Genomic DNA, 18,702 nt, shown 5'->3' with positions numbered 1-18,702 from the left:
ACCCTACTCGTGCCCCCCCTAAATTTCATATCAGCCATTATGGAAAGACACTAAGACAGAGGAGAATGTTACCTTTCCAGTGATAGCAATATTATTCTAGTCAAAATAGAACCAAAGATATGTCATTTTACATTATTGAATGTCACCAATGCATGTTGAAAAAGTTCCCAGTACATTTAGAGACATTCAATATGTAAAATGGTATATAAAAAAGTTGAGATCCAAGGCAGCTCTACAAGTTTTAAAATGCCTTTATTTTATGGCTCACATTATTTAGAGAATTTAAAATAAACCGACATGTTTCGGCCTTCATCAGGGTGTTGAATGGTATATATGTGATTATATTTGGACTAGAACAATAACATTGGTGTCACTGGAAAGGTAACATTCTCCCCTGTCTTTTCCTAATGGCTGATATGAAATGTAGGGGTGCTACAGCCCCCCCTAAAAAAAGTTATCTAATAATGTTGATACCTGCCATGGCCACTAGGGGGCGTATTGCAGTGGCCCAATATCCAGATTTCATACAGAAGGTTAACCCTTTCACTGCCACATGACAAAGGGTTAACCCGTTCACAACCACACTACAGAATGTTAACCCTTTCACTACCACACTGTAGTAGTAGTGTGGTAGTGAAGGGTTAAGCTCCACACTTTTATCACAAAATTCACAATTCTGTTGAAAATTGGAGCTAAGCTTCCCCACTATTATCCCTATTATACCGTTTCAACAACATCTCTGCCCAAAGAGGATAGTATAGGTGCATCTATTAGACAATTTGTGTAGGAGTGTGATCTGAACTGACATGCTCTCCTATGCAGAGCTCTACACCTGTATGTCAAGCGTAGTAGGACTAAAAATACCACTAAAATAGGTTCTTCATCTCAAGGATTCAAAAGAAGAGGAGTAAATACATTTGATTCCATATTTGAATAATTTTATTTTCATGTATTTTCCCCTTCTTTTCACTATTTGAACATAATATCAAAAGCTTTTATCTTACATTTCATTTCAAGCACATCCTGTTCATAAATGGCAGTTAAGATGTATAATTATGTACTGAACAATAAACCAAACAGCATCTAAAAAAAAATCTCCCTGATGTTTAGTCGATTGTCTGCGTCACAATTCCATTTTACAGCGACACAGGTCTCGTGCTCTGCAGAAAGACTACAACATGAACAGCGTTTGGGATAATAATCCACCTTAAAGGTAGAGTCTGTAATGCTGTCGAACAGCGACCTCTAGGCAAAAGAGACCCATGAGTGTGAATTTCTCCTGACCTCTCTTGGCAAAGCCTGTGTGGCCAGAGAGGTGTGGCCAACAAGAGCCTCTCCTATCCCCACTGAACTCCAACCCACACATCAGACCAAAACTAAAAATTTAAACAAAGTGCAATACCATGGGGAGCCTAGAGGTCGCTGTTTTACAACATTACAACCTAAACTACACATTCAAAGTGCCCTATTTCACTATGACAGTAAACTGAAGATCTCGATTTCATGGAGGGGGTTTAGCTTGTCAAAACTAAATTTGTTGTTGTTTTTTAGCTATTGCAATGGCTGTTTGGTAAATTAAAGAGACAATACTTAGATATTACATGTATCAGATGATTTACAATCTCAATCTCTTTTCAGCAAGAACAAGCTACATTCATCCTTGCTCTCACACAACAACAATAAGCTTTCTGTTTCCATAGTAACGTCATAGGAAAATAAGCTACAAAAGCTACAATACAGTACAAACACCACGTTGGACTTCCCTTCAGTCTGTCTGTGTTGGAATGCAGAAATAGTAACATAATTTATGATAACATTCATGTCATTTGAATCATTCTCTACTATCTTGCGTCGTGAAGATTGTCCAGGAGAAAGTCTTTCAGTGCATACAGATATAGAAGGTCCAAATTCAATATGAATTTAATGGAGAAAACTGTACTCTTAAGTCTTAACAAAACAACAGTTGATATAGGAAGGAACCTGCGCATAGTTTTCAGTAGTGAGATGATCTTTGATTAAGTGTAAACTGACAAAACTGATTTCATGCTTTTGGGGATGCAGCCCCTATAGAATGAAGAGATCCATCCAGCTTGATCCCATCCAATCCTTATGAAAAAAGTACCATGGTATTTCCAAAAAAGTACCATGGTATTTCCAAAAAAGAATCATGGTATTTCCATTATATTTTGGTACAATGATGGTATAGTGACCAAAAACATTATGGAAATACCATGATATTACCACGGTATCAAGGTCTAAATTGGATTATATCATGGTATTATTTAAGTACAAAAGTGGTACCATGGTGATACATGACTTTTACCATGGTAAGAGTACCATGGTGAATTACAATGGCCGGTAACAAGGTAAAACTGAAATGACCATCATACAGTACTACCATGATACTTTTTTTGTAAGGGAATGGAAGCGGTTACTTTTGAACGCCATTTAATGTGTTTCACCCTATGGCAAGTATCTAAACATTTCAGATTTGCAGTAGAAAAACATTTTGGTGTACACAGCGAATAGTAATACCTAAATCAAAATGAGACGTTATACTGGAATATGTCTCCACGTTGCCTCGCATGTTTGTGTGTATGCACGCCTGCATGTATGATACATTTAACCAAGATCAGATACAACCTCAATAACATGTTACATTCAACTGCCCATTGTGTTGTATGACAGTGTTTTAGCTAATGTCAGCTCCTTTTCAATAGGGCTGGGCCAGGTTGGCACACATATACATGGGGGTTAGGTGCCCTTGCTCAGGGGCCCTTTGGCAGTATTGGCACTGAACCTGCGACCCTTCGACTACTAGATGTCCTCCCTAACCAACCTGCATCCCGTGTTTGTAGGAATGTGTGTATGCGTGTTGGCGATCTACTCATCCCCCGTGTATGTTGAGGACAGGTCCAAGTCCATCATCCTCTGCTCTGCCTCACTCAGCCCGTAGGGGGAGCCCCCGCTGCCACTGTAGTCCCCAGACATGGGCAGAGAGCGGCAGCGACCTTTCCTCTGCTCCGAGGTCGACACGCTAAAGGTGGAGCTGCGCTGGCGCCCCCTCTGGCCGGAGACACCAGAGCACGACTGGGCCTCCTTGAGCTTGCGAGCCAGGATGTTCCTCTGAATGGGAGAAGGGCCACGGCGGCTCCACTTCTGCTCGGCGCGATCCAGACCCAGGTGGTCCACACCGCGGGAGCTGACAAGTCCACCTACCGGGCCGCCAATCCCTGAGGTTCCCCGTCCAACACCACCGACACCACCTCCACCACCCACACCACCCCCACCACTCTTCTGCCTCTCTCTCGGCCCAGTGCCATTCAGGTCTGCTTTACCAGTCACTGGTAACTCAGTGACTGAGACGGCTGTGGTGTTGGTCCCTGTGTGTTTGAGTTCATGTTTGATACAAGGAGCAGCTGCCTCCACCCAAGGCCTCCGTTGGTCATTTCCGAGGGGCCGGGATTTGATCCTAGCCCAGTCTAACGCCCCCTGCTCTGGGATGGGGTATGAGGGTAAGGGGGAGTACTGCTGGTTCTCCCGGACACCTCTGGTCCGACAGCTTCCCTCAGGGAGGGTCCTAGGCGCCACCTGGAGAAGATAACATAAATGGTTTTGTGGAGTGGTGATTCACAAAGGATTATCCTGGTTACATTTGAACCTAGTCTCTGTCTTTTTATTATCTGGGATTATACTGATTCATTTCTGACCAAAATCTCAAAGGTGTGAGTTGAGTTTTCTGTGCACTTAAGCTGGTAGCAGCTGTTCTGGCAATCTAACAGCACAACAGATACACAGAGTGACCTGAAACACATGTCCTTTCAGAGTTAAAAAGGACTGTCTCTTGTTGCTTATGAGGACATTTTATTATCAAGAGAGTTGAAGCCAAATAACTCAACAGTAGACTGGATATTTTATATTTGATCAGCATGATGTCAGATGAAAAATGGGGTCTAGGTTGGAAATAGCTCAATTGGCCTATTTCAAACCCCACCCTCTTTTCTTGATCCACCAATCATAACTGGCTTACCTTGGACAAACAGTTGCCCTATTTCTCTATGACCGGTAAGTGATGATATATACTGTACTTATAAAGTATATCTGTACTATGTAAACAGAACGCATATTGCTCTTATGTGAGAGGGGGGGTAAATGCTATACTCTCTAACTGAAAACGGATGTAACAAAATTGCCATTGTAAAACACCAACTTTATGATAATAGGAAATCATGACTGTAATAATATTGATGATAAATGTCACATCTAAGCCATGCTTTTTAATTGACCAAGCAGCCATTGCGAAATAAAATGTTGTATAGCTACCGGTAACCCCCCCTACATGAGGCATTCTGGCAACAGAATACAATAAAAGTGAGTGGCCAACCTGTGTCATGCTCCTCTCCCTGAACTGTCTGCAGAGAGCGGCAGGAGGAGGCTGGGGTTTGGTGTCATTAAAACTGGAGGTCCTACGGAAATTAGGATTCCTCTGAAATGAGTTTCCTCCTCCCTTTTCTCCTGCCCCTCTCCTGAGTCCTCCTAATCCGCTCCTCTCCACCATTTCCACCCAGTCAGCCGTACGGTCGAGCCGCTTCGAGCCACCCCCGCCATCATAACCAGAGACGGGAGGCCCCAGGATGAGCTCCACCCTGGGGCTTAGTCTGTCCGACATGGTCCTGGAGGTCTGTGTCGGTGTGGCTCTGGGCTCGGGGAAGGGTGCGGTGATACGGAAGTGGTTGTTGGCCTCCTCCTGGAGGTCCAGGGGAACGGGGCTGGCGTTGAGCCCAGAGGGAGTGGACCCTGCTGGGATAGGAGTGGAGGTTTGGGTGGGGGTCTCCAGCAAGGTGTCCTGGACAGGGCTTGAGGAGACGTGGTACAGCTGAGTCGCCTCCTTCAGCCCTTTCTTCTTCATCTCTTTCAGCTGCTGCTGGGCCAGCCGGTACCTGGACAGAGACACGTCTTTTATTCTCCACGACAAGGATTAATGCAATGATTCTGACAATTAATGTTACAGTAAACATAGTTACACGCACATCCAGGATCAGGTGCTGGGTTGAGTAGAATCCAAGAAAAGTGTGGAACCCAAAGGAACCCACACCAATATGCCTCAATATACCTTTATTCAAAGGGTAATTTAGCCGATTTTAACCTGAATCCTATCGTTCTGTTGTGAGGAGGACATGTGATAATCTGACATGTAACTCACCAACGTGTTCTATATGTCTCGAGAGCTCGGCCTGTAGAAACATCTCGAGAGCTCGGCCATGTTTACAAAGAAATGTCATGGTGGAGCAGGGCAATTAACCAGTTGTCTATACATACCCAAAGATGGGCGGCAGGACCTTCTGCGCTGAGGGAGACAGCCTCTCGGGGTCCTGTGGCTGGCAGCCGAGAGGAGGTCTTTCCGTCTGGCCGAGCCCAGTCACTGGCACCCCCTGCTCCGACAGGCTGGGTCTCTGGAGGCTGTGCCCACAGATGGAGGCCTCATCAGAGAGCTTACGTCCTCCAGGGGAATGCATGGAGCCTCTGCGCACGGAGCTGCACTGGGGGGCCCGGCAAAGCTTTCTCCACACTGTCACCAGGATGGTAGCTAGAATGACGGCCAGACACAGGGAGATGCCAGCCACGACCACAAGGTTACCGCCCAGGGGGGTAACGCCCACAGGCGCAGGGGGGATGTGCGTGGAGGGAGGAGGCAACACTGGGGGAAGGGAGAAAGACAATAATGTAAATATTAGGTTATGTAATGGTGCAGGCTTGAAGGATAGCAGGTATAAATGTACCTTTGGCTCAATGCCAGCAACAGACAGTGCTATGCTCAGACAGAGATGGGGAAGAATGCTTTTACGTTCATCGGCTCCCTCTGCTTGGAATAGCCTGCAGAATGACTTGAAACTTAAAGGAGTGCCTCTATCTGAATCTGGAAGCACTTATGATCAATGGTTACTCAATGGTGAATGTATCTAGGCATTTATATCGTTTTAGGATGTTGCCACATACCCGTATCCCTAAGTTGTTTGTTTCTCTTTTGTCATTAGTCTGTAAATTGTTATGCTGCTGTCTTGACCAGGTGTCCCTTGCAAAGGAGATCCTTGATCTCAATGGGATCATATCAAAACGAATGGCTTGGCCTGTGGGTCACCCTCCTAGAATGTAAAGTGTTTTGTGTCCTAGTACTAAGCAGTACATGTTGTCATTCATTCATTCATGATGGAAAAATAGTTGCGAACTGACAACAATCAGAGAAGCGAGAAAGGAGGTGAGAGGCTGACCTGCGCAGTCTTCCAGTGAGCAGTGGGACTGTTCCTTCACCATGCCGGTGCACTGCATCCCTCCAACACCAGAGGGCACCAGACATGCCCTCTCACGTTCCCTCACACCCTCTCCACAGCTCACACTGCACAAGCTCCATGGCAGCCACGGGCCCCATGATTCTACGAGAGAGAGAGGACCAAAACAATAACAAATTACTCATCACTGAATAAGAGATTCATCCTAAAGGTTTCTTGAACAAAATTCTGAAAACTTTCTAAAATTCTCAAACATCTCTAACCCAATTGGCATTTTCAATTTTAAGTATCAAATCTTAACTTTGTTTATGGATCATAAAATCTGTAAGCTATTGATGACAAAGTATGCAGATACAATTGTTGCTCACATAAGCATGTGAGTACCTTTTATGTACAGCACACTTTCATTTTACTCAAGTCATTTTCTAAACAAATACTCCAACTGAATTCCACTCAAGTGACACTACTTATACTGTATGTGAGCAATATATTCCAGTACTCTTTCAATCCCTGCTCTTTGCATGCCTCTAGAATTACCCTAGTTTAGGCAAACCATCCTACTGTATGTATGTACATATAATACATACAGTATATAACCATGTACTTATGTACATAATAGATGCATTCCATGATGAGATGAATATCGTCATGCGATGATCAGAGTGGGACAGTGGGAGATGATCAGATTGGGACAGTGGGAGATGATCAGAGTGGGACAGTGGGAGATGATCAGATTGGGACAGTGGGAGATGATCAGAGTGGGACAGTGGGAGATGATCAGAGTGGAACAGTGGGAGATGATCAGAGTGGGACAGTGGGAGATGATCAGAGTGGGACAGTGGGAGATGATCAGAGTGGGACAGTGGTGGGAGATGATCAGAGTGGGACAGTGGGAGATGATCAGAGTGGGACAGTGGGAGATGATCAGAGTGGAACAGTGGGAGATGATCAGAGTGGGACAGTGGGAGATGATCAGAGTGGGACAGTGGGAGATGATCAGAGTGGAACAGTGGGAGATGATCAGAGTGGGACAGTGGGAGATGATCAGAGTGGGACAGTGGGAGATGATCAGAGTGGGACAGTGGTGGGAGATGATCAGAGTGGGACAGTGGGAGATGATCAGAGTGGGACAGTGGGAGATGATCAGAGTGGGACAGTGGGAGATGATCAGAGTGGGACAGTGGGAGATGATCAGAGTGGAACAGTGGGAGATGATCAGAGTGGGACAGTGGGAGATGATCAGAGTGGGACAGTGGGAGATGATCAGAGTGGGACAGTGGTGGGAGATGATCAGAGTGGGACAGTGGGAGATGATCAGAGTGGGACAGTGGGAGATGATCAGAGTGGGACAGTGGGAGATGATCAGATTGGGACAGTGGTGGGAGATGGGAAGGGGATTGTTGGTTCTGATCCGTGTCCGTTCAGGCTCACCTGCGTTCCTGTGGACCACCAGGCAGGTCTGCGCCGGGCTGGGGGAGCGGCTGAAGTTGAAGACGAACCGAAAGCAGTACTTATTCCTTCCCGGGTAAAACACGGAACAGTTGAACTCTGTCTCGTTCTCCCCCTGAGTCAGCCAGTTGAAGGCCAGAGGAGGGGCGGAGGGCTCCTCTGATCCAAACCCCCCCAGCGATGTCCCCGCCGTCCCCGTCCCAGACGAACCCCCGACCCCCGGCCCGGCCCCCCCGTCCCGATACAGCAGTACTTTCCCGTTGATGTGAGCACAGGGCGGGGTTAACAGTTTGACAGTCATGGTCCCCTCGCAGCCAGACTTGTAAGCATTGGCGTTGTCCACCAGAAGCTTGTACGAGAAGATGCGTGAGAGGTAGAGGGGACCCGAGCTCTTCACCTCGTGGGTGACGTGAGGCGACCGCAAGGCCACCCGTATGAAATCTCTCTCCGTGAAAGGGAACGCGCAGGACAGCTCAATGCTCTGTGAATGAAGGGCTTTGATTGGGTGGCGTGTGCGAGCTCGGACCTTGTCGATGCTGTTTCGACCTATCTGGTTGAACTCCAGGTAGCTGACTTCCAAGAAGAGGGCGGAGTCTCGGGTCGTGGAGCAAGCCTGGAAGTGCTCATTGGTGGAGATCCCCACCTGGTAGTCAATGCAAAATTGAACAACAATGATGTCATTGATCAGAATTATAACTGATTATCGATTTGGTAACAGATAAGTACATTGAATGTGAAGTTAAATTATAACCTGTGATCATTAGGTCCAATCATCTTGAACCTTGGTACATATGAGGGAGGGAGTCTACTGTACTTTAAAGGTAGAATCTGTAATGCTGTCAAAGAGCAACCTATAGGCAACAGAGCCCTGCTTGGTATTGCACTTTGTTTAATTTGTTTTGTTTTGGTCCGATGTGAGTTGGAGTTGAGTGGGGATAGAGGAGGGGTTGCTATCAGCTGGCCACAGCTCAGGCTCTGACAAGGAGAGGTCTGGAAATATTCACATTCTAATAAGTCACTAAACTCTAACCCACAGCAAGCAGGGCTCTTTTGCTTAGAGGTCGCTGTTTGACGGCATTACAGATTCTGCCTTTAACACATTGACTGCCGTTCACATAGATCTACGTTTCTGTGGCCCGACCGTTGAGTGCCGGAAACTTAGATCTACGTTTCAGTTTCGTTATTTCTTTTATTCGCTATTGCCATTCATAATCAATCGAGGCACCGTGTGCATGCTGTCCTGAATGTGTCTGAGATCGCAGACGGCCAATACCGCCGCCTAACGCCTTGCGGCCGCTATTGCTGTTTGACGGAGTTCCCTGGGATTACACAGGATCACTCTACAACTATACTCATATTCACCACGGTATAAAACGGAAATGTATAGATGAAAAAATAATCTGTTTTTTGCACGTTGACCGGAAGAAACCCACTGACAATCGACGGCGTTATTAGATCCATAGCTATAATATAAAATATAGGTTTAGCTACAAACAAGGTGAGCGCTTACATGGGGTTAATGGGTGGCAAGGCCTATGCACTTCCCGGAAGGGGCGTGGCACCCAATGTGTTAAGGTACACCTTCATTCAAATGTATGCATTTTTACGATACCATCCTCAACTATAACTGTTGGCCAAAAACACCTCTCCTGGAGCTTTAAGCAAGGCTAGTGGTCCGTATCCGTTTCCTTTCATTTGTGCTACTCTAGGCTAGCTTGCAGCCTGATAGCTTTCTATCTTCTTGTCTGACTCGGGTGAAGACAGTAAGCACATTTCCCATGCTGTGGGCATGTTCCTTTAACTGATGAACTTACAAGAGACTGCAGACTCACAAAATTGGTCCGGCATAAAGATTTGATCCAAAAAAAAAAATTGTCCGTCATCAGGAAATAGAAAAGAGCGGTCCTCATGTATTTCTGATGCTTGATTCTTCTCTCAGACTGATGTCTTGGAACTAGCCCAGGCCAGTATGTAGTAACTACTATTAGTTCCAAGACATTGTGTCGATCTGAGAAAAGAATCTGTGGGAAGACTGGTGTTTTCTGTTGTGGATGGTTAAAACGTTTGTCTGCATGTTGTGGTGTGGATTAAAACGTGTTTCAAGACCACGTGTGCTGCCCATCTGAAGCTTCCTGGTTCACTTGGAACCAGACCAAACCTCTGACCGCGGGACTCGGTAAGTAAGCTTATACTTAAGCGTTGATTTTCATTACTGGTAAGTATTTCATACCACTTAATGTAAAAGAAAATCCAAACTATCCCTTTGAATCTTCATTGGGCTTCAAACCTGAAATGACTGCTTGCAGCTGAAAGTCCGTTTTATGATTATACGGCACAATGAACCAATATTTAGTCACTATGTAATTTATAAAATCCTATTTGTCTCACCTGAAAAGATCCTGAGTGATTACTGGCCCTGTCCACAGCGATGTGAAAGGTGGGCCAATGCACCTGCAGTTCAGGACTCCACCACCCGGCGTCCCCACATGGAACAACACCATCAGTCGTCCCATTATCATCAGAATCTGTGGTGGCCAAGCTGGTCCGCCTCAGATGGAATCGGAATGTGCCGGCGTAGAGGAAGCAGGAGCAGCTGAACTCTACCCTCCCCTGTGATTGGTTATCTGGGAGGCTCCTGGTTAGGAGGGTGGCGTTGGTTTCCATGTCAACCAGAGTGAGAGTGGTGTTGTTGGTGGTGGTGCTGCTGTTGCATTCTGTGCTGAAGTCCACAAACACACTGGCGTTGCTAAGGGCGACGTGGAGGGAGGGCCAGAGGTCGAGCCCCGCCATACCTAAAGGACAAGAGAAACAGAAGAAAGGGAGGAGAGAGAGAGAGAGAGAGAGAGAGAGAGAGAGAGAGAGAGAGAGAGAGAGAGAGAGAGAGAGAGAGAGAGAGAGAGAGAGAGAGAGAGAGAGAGAGAGAGAGAGAGAGAGAGGGAGGGAGGGAGAGAGAGAGAGAGGGGTATCGGCAGGGAACAAACTTAACTTTTTGACTTACCAGCCATTTGGCTGGTAGATTTTAAAAACTACCAGCCATCCAGATGTTTTACCAGCCAAAAATTATAAATAGCTTTTTAGTATATCGCCATGCGTTATTATTACTATATAATACTCTCGTATGCTATTTTCAATTCATATCATAAACAACATAAGGAATATTAGCATAATTTTGAGTGGACTGAAGGAATGAGTCAGCGTTAATAGTTTTAAATGCAAATAATTTATTGCGAATTTATTTACAATATGGAAGCAAAAGAATTAAAGAACATATTAAAACAACTTCAAACAAGATAAACAAATCCATACTTGCCACCTACAAGGCAACAAGGGATGTTAGCGGAGTCTGTAATGCATCCAGCCTTGTATGGAATAATAATATAATAATAGATAATAATAATAATACCGTCCACCCCTAATATAATATAATAATAATCTGGTCAGCAGCCTCCACTGATGTAGCGTGATTCAAACCCCCTCAATGTGCAGTTTCTAGTTAATCAGTTAGTCAGTTACGCAGCCTCCACTGATGTACAGTGACGAGTGAATCTGGTAGTTGGTTTATGACGTTACGAGTTAATCAGTCAGCAGCCTCCACTGATGTTATGACGTTACAAACGCAAAATAACATTATACATTATGCTCCGCGAAATAAAGAGAGCTTATTATTAATCAGTCAGCAGCAGCCTCCACTGATGTTATGACGTTACAAACGCGAAATCACATTATGCTCCGCGAAATAAAGAGAGCTTATTATTAATCAGTCAGCAGCCTCCACTGATGTTATGACGTTACAAACGCGAAATAACCAGGGTACAAAATATGCCTCCACATATTTGGTCAAATCAAATGCAAAATTAAATATCAGAGCACAATCAAAAACACGATTGCAGGTTTTTTTGTAGGCTAAAGAACGGATGAAGACAGACCTCGTGTGCGTCTCATGTTACAAACTTGATCTCGTGAGCAGAGCGCATCTCATTTACATTTAAAGGTTCATTGTTTGTAAACATTAGAACGGACACGTGAGACGTGACACACACACACACACAGTTTCACTTTCGTTTCAACTCACCACGCCCGCATCCAATAGGGGCCAGCTGCAGCCCCGGAGATTGTTCCAGATTGGGCAACTTTCGCCCGCTCCCACGACATTTCTCCCTCCAGCTGGAGGCTACTCATATCATATTAATGCCGACGCATGCAGTGGATTTTGTTGGCCGCCAGATGGCGCCCAGGCCTTAATTTATGACGGCCAAACATTAAATCTACCAGCCTGTGGCGGTGGGCGTGTGACTATTTTGTACCCTGGGTATCGGATACCGGGCTAAAATACGAGATAATATAGGAGAATTTCCCTGATATGAAAATCAGATACCAAGAACAATGTGTAACATGCTAGAAATCTAAACAAAAACTGCAAGCCTTAGTGCTCAATTCTGATTTATTGCTCAGATGTTTTTGTTTGGCTGTTCACATTGACTTAAAACATTTTTTATTTAAAATTATAAATGTGAACTGAACTGACCCACAGGCACAAATGAACAATAACAAATATGTAAGTAAATATGGTGGACACTGAAGTCACAGTTTAGGGTTTAATTATAAAGTTCATGTGCAGTGGAGGCTAGCTAATATGTGAGCAGATGATAATGGGGGTGAGGAGGAGGTGAATGAGAGCCATTTCTTCTTTCAATATGCTTTTAAACACAGACCGGTTATGATACGTCCCTCAAGTTTTGCCTGTACAAAAGTATCACCCCAAATACTTATAAGGTAAACACCTCACTGTCCCTCCACTGACCACCTCCACCACAGCTGTCTTCCATGTTTGTATTCACAGAGTGACTCCTGCACCAGTGCAAAATTGCAGAATTGTGAGGAATGTCAATCTAGAGTGACGTAAAAAGTCACATGAATTCCAATATGACTGTTCAGACTGAGGTTGCATTGCATAAGATCTGACCTGTATCTGATTTAGGACCACATACACCATGAAAGTGGCTCAAATCAGAATTGAAAAGAACTGATCTTATGTGATTTAGCCCACTTTTGCCTGCAGTCTGAAAATAGCCAAAGTGACTTGATTGTTCACTGAATTTCTTTTTTTTTTTACAAAGAAGCATGTTAGATCTCTCTAATGGAAAACATATAATACATTTTATTATATCTCAATAATCTTTGTCCAATGACCCCAAACTGATGATACAAGTCTATATTGATCAGTCAATGTAACGGATCGGATCGGGACTTGGTACTCTGTATTGGCCTAGGAGTTAGGGTTCAGAATTGTTATCGACAGTAAAACAAAGTGGTATCGGTGCATCCCAACCCCTGAATCACTGCCAGCGGCGCCCTCTTAGCCAATCCTAAATCACCTGAGATGAGTCTTACAATTATTATAGCTGAGCTCTAACAATACAATGAGGTATTCTGGTTCGGACCTATTGGTAGTACTAGAATATAAACCTTATTTGGGCCAAAATATTACTGCTCCACAAAGTCACTGCTCCAATTATTGCCTATGAAGCAGCCAGGTGACTCTCAGATTTCTAGCTTTCAGAGTGAGTAGTATGAGTGAGTAGTATGAGTGAGTAGTATGTGTGAGTAGTATGAGTGAGCAGGCACGTGCACACATAGAGCCCAAAGGGTGCTCGAGCACCTGCCCTTTTGTGCCTCATAAAAAAGTGCCCTTTTTATGGCAAGTTTTTTTTTCTTTTTTTTTTAGTTTAAGTCAGTGATAAAAGTGTCTTTCAAGGATAAGTGAGCTCCTGCACTGATTATTATAGTTCAATATTCAATCACCAAACCCCCCCAAAAAGCATAAAAAGGGGGCCCCCCGCCCAAAAAGGGACCCCAAAAATCGGGCTTTGCACGCGCACAGGCCCAGTGCCCTTTTCAGCCTTTGAGCACCTGCCCCTCTAAAGTCCTGTGCACGTCCCTGTGAGTGAGTAGTATGTGGGAGTAGTATGAGTGAGTAGTATGTACAGTGTGAGTAATATGTCACAAACATTGAATGCGTGAATGAGGAACTAGAAATTGTCTCTAATTGGTTTCAATGTAACAAGCGTACTCTAAATGTAAATTTTTTATTTCATGGTCTTCTGCAACAAAAATAAATACTACCCTAAAGAAGAGTCTAAAATATTAATTAATGGAAATGAAATTCTCCAAGTGCTCATTCATATACAAGTTCATTAACAATAGGCAAGATCTTCCTAATACCTTCCATAGTTTCTTCATCTTTTCATCAGAAATTCACTCATATCCAACAAACCATAGTAAGAAACTCCACTTACCTTTCTGTCGGACATCTAGCCATCAATTCAACATTAGCTTTAGAGGTCCTAAACTCTGGAACACTCTAAATTCATCATTGAGGTCAACAACCTCCTTATCTATATATAAAAAAAAACTAAAATCTAATTTAATTTCATCATAAATCATCAACATATTAAGTTACATCTGTGCATCAGTGTTACATATATGGCTGCTTGTTCTTTTTCTTTATTATATACTGTTCATATGTTATTCTCCTCTCCTTTACCTTCTTGTACTTTTTCAAAAAAAATTACTGTCTCTGATCTTGTTTTGAGTTTATTTTCTAGACCATGTTTACATGTATTTCGTTCATACAGTATATATTTATGGACAATGAGATGGGAGTGGAACTTTGTACAAGCCCTTTGGGCTTCGTTCCCTCCTAGCACTGTTTTTTTTATTTTATTTTTTATATTGTGCTAAATAAATAAACTAAATAAACTAAACATTGACTGAGCTGTCCTGGAGAATAGCAATAACGTGTGGGGATTCTTAAAATGGTATTCCCCTTTATAGACTATTGTGCTATAAATGTTGTTGTGCACGGCTCATATCCTGACAAAGCAACCCTCCCCGAAGGAAAGAGGGTGTGGGGAGAGGAAACGGCAGCCCCCCCCCCCTCCTCCTTTTCCTCCAGGGCCTGCTGAGTTTCTCTCACCCGTCACAGCCAGGACATGTGACATTTTCAATTTGGTTACAATTCTTCACCGAATAGTTTTCACATTCAGGGAAAGATGTTTCAACGTTCGCCTGTCAACCGTGTTAGCATTCCTGACGAAACCATGGGGGCACCACTAGCCTACAGCTCAGTACAGTAGTAAAGCCCCCTGGCAACGGCGCTTACAGATGTCCTTTAAGGAAAATGAAAGACAATGAAGAGACTTCCTCTCTGGATGACCGGTAGATACTGTATAGTTTGCGTTCCACCATGCGTGAGAGACCCAGGTTTGAATCCAAGGTGTGCTACAGTGTTGCCATGAACCCGGATGGGTGAAAGGAGGATGAGTGCAGCAGAGTAGCCCTAAAGCATAAAGCCTATCTTCCTTGGCAAGTGGGACGTCCCCGTTGGCTGACCGGTAGATGTTTGGCTGCCTGCGGATCTACCGGTCTGCCAAAGGGGGAACTGCCACTTGCCAAGAATTTATAATATCATTAGGGCACAAGTATCTTGTGTTTCATGATAAATTCTTGGCACGTGGGACTTCCCTTTTGGCTGAGAAGTAGACGTTTGGCTGCCCGTGAGAGACCTGGATTAAAATCCAGGGGAGTTACCAATTATCACCACTCACTCACCGTATCCCAGGAACGCCAGCAGGATCGGCAGCAGTGAGACAGAACCTGTTGGCATTCCGATGGCTGTGCCTCTGAATCCTCCTACACCGCATGATCCTCGGCCATCCCCAGAGCTCTACGAGTCAACCACACAGGCCAATCAGTACACAGGCAGAAAACAAGGGAAATTAACAATGATCAATGAGATGGAAACAATCGACAGACAATCAACCAACCATGGTGGTTTTTCCACAAAGCAGGATTAGATCATAACATTTGATTTGAAGAACTTTGTTGTCCTCAAGGAGGAATTATCTTTTGATAATTGGGGGACCCTGATGTAAACAAGACAAACGTCTTTCTCTGGTCTGCATCCCCTTAACAATTGTGTGTATTGAGCCGTACTGTATTGTACCCATTCTGCAATCTGTTAAATAACGTTTTCATTCATTCATTCACATTTTAGATTTCAAAGTTATGTTTCAACATTTGCCCTGTTCTGTTTCAATAGTACAATGTTAGCATTCCTGACTAAACCATGGGGCACTGGACTATTTGATGTCAGCTAGTAGCAGTAGTTGCAATATTGGTTACAATGTCCTTTATGGAAACTGAAGAACAATGTAATAAACATATATATTGATAATCACTAAGTTAGTAAGAAAACAAGAAGGAAAAAACATTGAACTGTAACTTGATTTTTTTTGGATGAGTATCTGTTATTGAATATTAGGTTCAGGAAGATCCAGTCAAGTCATACATACTGATAATTGTTAATAATGAACAAAATATCAGAAGTTATTCCATTTTTGGAAATATATCTGGCTAAACTGCGTAATCCTGGTGCTCATAGATGTTATCAGTCCAGAGAAGGCACGGTGGAAGTGTGTTGTCTGTGCTCTCTAACCTGCGGTATGAAAAACAGGAAAACCAGAGCACCAAACTACTGAGCTTTCTGATTTATCATTTCCTCTGTCTTTCATCTCAGCCATTGCCAGGCAGATGTTAAGTTAAGTTGGCAGGATCAAGGGCAATGGCAGGATATACAGAGCATGCATGTCTTCTTGGTGTGGAAGGAAACTGGAGTACCTGGGCTGGAGGAAACCCGCAAACGCAGGGAGAACATGCAAACTCCACACAGAAAGGCCCCCTGCTGGGGTTTGAACCAAGGACCTTCTAGCTGTGAGACAACAATGCTAACCACTCAGCCATATACGACCTTCTAGCTGTGAGACAACAATGCTAACCACTCAGCCATATACCCGTACTGTAGGCCTAAAACTACAGTGATAGTAGGTATTCTTTTCTTATTTCGTATAGGCTGCATCATGGTATTTCCCAAAAACTTATCATGGGATTTTCATAATTTTGGTCACTATACCATAATGGAAATACCACGATACAATATTACAATCGGAATCATGGTTAAATTGGATTATATCATACTATTATTAAAGAACAACAGTGGTACCATGACTACATTACTTTTAATCATCAGGATGTTGCCACAACATCATGGAAAAGTTTATCATGTTTTTCCCCCTCTCTTTCTAGCCATGTGTCAGGAATAATAAGCAACTAAAATAGCTGCATGCTCGTTCCTGAATGTCCCTATTATGTCCTCACAGTTTCTCAGAGAGAATCTGATGTTTTCAAGTGCACTGTTGTTGGTTGGTTTAATGTTCTGGATGGTTATTTTCAGGTGAACCGTTAGATTCCCTATATCACACATCCCTGTACAGCTGTACAGTCCCCCTCCCACCCCTCCTACCCAACCCCCCCCCCCCCCACCCAACCACCTCCAATGTACAGTACCCCCCACCCCCCCCCACCTACCCAACCTCCTCCAATGTACAGTTTCTACGTCAAATGTATATACTCTTTTTTCTGGACTCTTTTCGTATCACAAACAGTACTGTATTTGCAAATCTGGTATGTCATAAATGTATAGATGTAGCAGTACTGTCTATCTGTATGTCATGTATGTCATATATGTTACGATGAATTGAAAATGGGGGACCCTGATGTAAACAAGACGAAAGTCTTTCTCTGGTCTGCATCCCCTTAACAATTGTATGTATTGAGCTGTACTGTACTGCACCCATTCTGCAATCTGTTAATAAAGTTTTCAATGAATCAATCAATCCCTATTATTACAAATTAATTCTCAAACATGCTCTGCTTGTATACAGGAGTCTATTCAGTGTTTCCTATATATTTTCCTTACAAAAAAAGTATCATGGTATTCCCCCAAAAAGGTATGATATTACCATCATTGGATTCTACCATGGTATTTTATAAGTAGCCTATACATTGGCACAATTGCGACAGATGACTTTTACAATGGCAGTATTATGGTAAAGTATTTATACAATGGCTGGTATTATACAGAACAATATGGAACAATGTGGTTTTCTGATGGTAACCGTACCTATACCATCAGAAAACCACATTGTTCCATAATGGTTTCTTCTGAGAAAAAGCAGGAATGTTTTTGTGCTTTTTGAGATAAATTAAGATAGATTAAAATGTTTTGTTAACTTTCTATTTTATCTATAGCTGTGGTAAAGTAGGCTAGTCATGTTCTTGCATGTGGCGGTCACCGTCCAGGCGTCCACCACAACTGCATTCATGTAGAGGAACCACATATATTCTGTAATAAACTAAAGAAAATATGTGAACGTTATCATTATTTATTATTACTAAAGATATGCGTGTTATATTTCCTATGTGTTATCATTGCCCTTGACCAAGGTAGGCTACTGGCATTAGGAGTTGGTCCCCGCGGGCGCCGCACCATATGGCTGCTGCCCACTGCTCCCAAGTAGTTAGGATATTATGGGTAAAAAAATGCAGAGTGCGAATTTCCCCAAGTGGCGCGTTCAACTTAATTTCATTTACCACACTGTGTGAATGAATGAATGAATGAAAACTTTATTTAACAGATTGCAGAATGGGTACAATACAGTACGGCTCAATACATACAATTGTTAAGGGGATGCAGACCTGAGAATGACGTTTGTCTTGTTTCCATCAGGGTCCCCCATTTTCAATTCATATAGATTGAATTGTGATAGTGGTCTATATTGGCCGTCTGCTTCTCAACACACACGGATATTTTTTTTAATCTAGCAACTTTGTTATCATTCCAAACTCTGAAAATGACAACAACAACGTTGTCTGAAAATTAATGGCACAAACGACTCGCTCTCGGTAATTATAGGCACTTATTTTGTCCCGTTACAGTTTTTATACTCACAGTTCCTGTAGAGACAGCACACCATTACTCCAATCAACTTTTCCCATACAGCGAGTGTTATATCAGCCCCTCGGTTTACATTACTGGAATTCTGGATACCACACACACCAGATCAGA

General features: G+C 43.5%; 1 protein-coding gene across 1 annotated transcript; it reads right to left on the bottom strand.

The window, feature by feature from the left end:
* Positions 1-2,211: 2,211 nt before the first annotated feature.
* Positions 2,212-18,702, bottom strand: thsd1 (thrombospondin, type I, domain containing 1). Its single transcript, XM_084319610.1, has 8 exons — positions 18,586-18,702; positions 15,348-15,462; positions 10,125-10,528; positions 7,719-8,379; positions 6,270-6,431; positions 5,320-5,698; positions 4,385-4,940; positions 2,212-3,591 (listed from the first exon to the last, which is right to left on the bottom strand). Exons 2-8 carry the CDS (start codon positions 15,400-15,402, stop codon positions 2,884-2,886), a joined length of 2,925 nt encoding a protein of 974 aa, XP_084175736.1. The 5' UTR covers positions 15,403-15,462; positions 18,586-18,702; the 3' UTR covers positions 2,212-2,883.

Source organism: Notolepis coatsorum (assembly GCF_963971535.1).
Source record: "Notolepis coatsorum genome assembly, chromosome: 8".
NCBI classification, from domain to species: domain Eukaryota; kingdom Metazoa; phylum Chordata; class Actinopteri; order Aulopiformes; family Paralepididae; genus Notolepis; species Notolepis coatsorum.
The sequence above is the reverse complement of the archived record's forward strand: the minus strand, read 5'-3'. Positions and strand labels throughout refer to the sequence as shown.

What these genes read in the sequence shown, in the direction of transcription:
- thsd1 (XM_084319610.1), bottom strand. Translation starts at nt 15,402, where the DNA reads ATGCCAACAGGTTCTGTCTCACTGCTGCCGATCCTGCTGGCGTTCCTG. An exon ending in CTCACTGGAAGACTGCGCAG is followed by an intron (nt 5,699 to 6,269) that starts GTCAGCCTCTCA and finishes CCCTTCCCCCAG; the next exon opens with TGTTGCCTCCTCCCTCCACG. An exon ending in GGGAGAGGAGCATGACACAG is followed by an intron (nt 3,592 to 4,384) that starts GTTGGCCACTCA and finishes TATCTTCTCCAG; the next exon opens with GTGGCGCCTAGGACCCTCCC.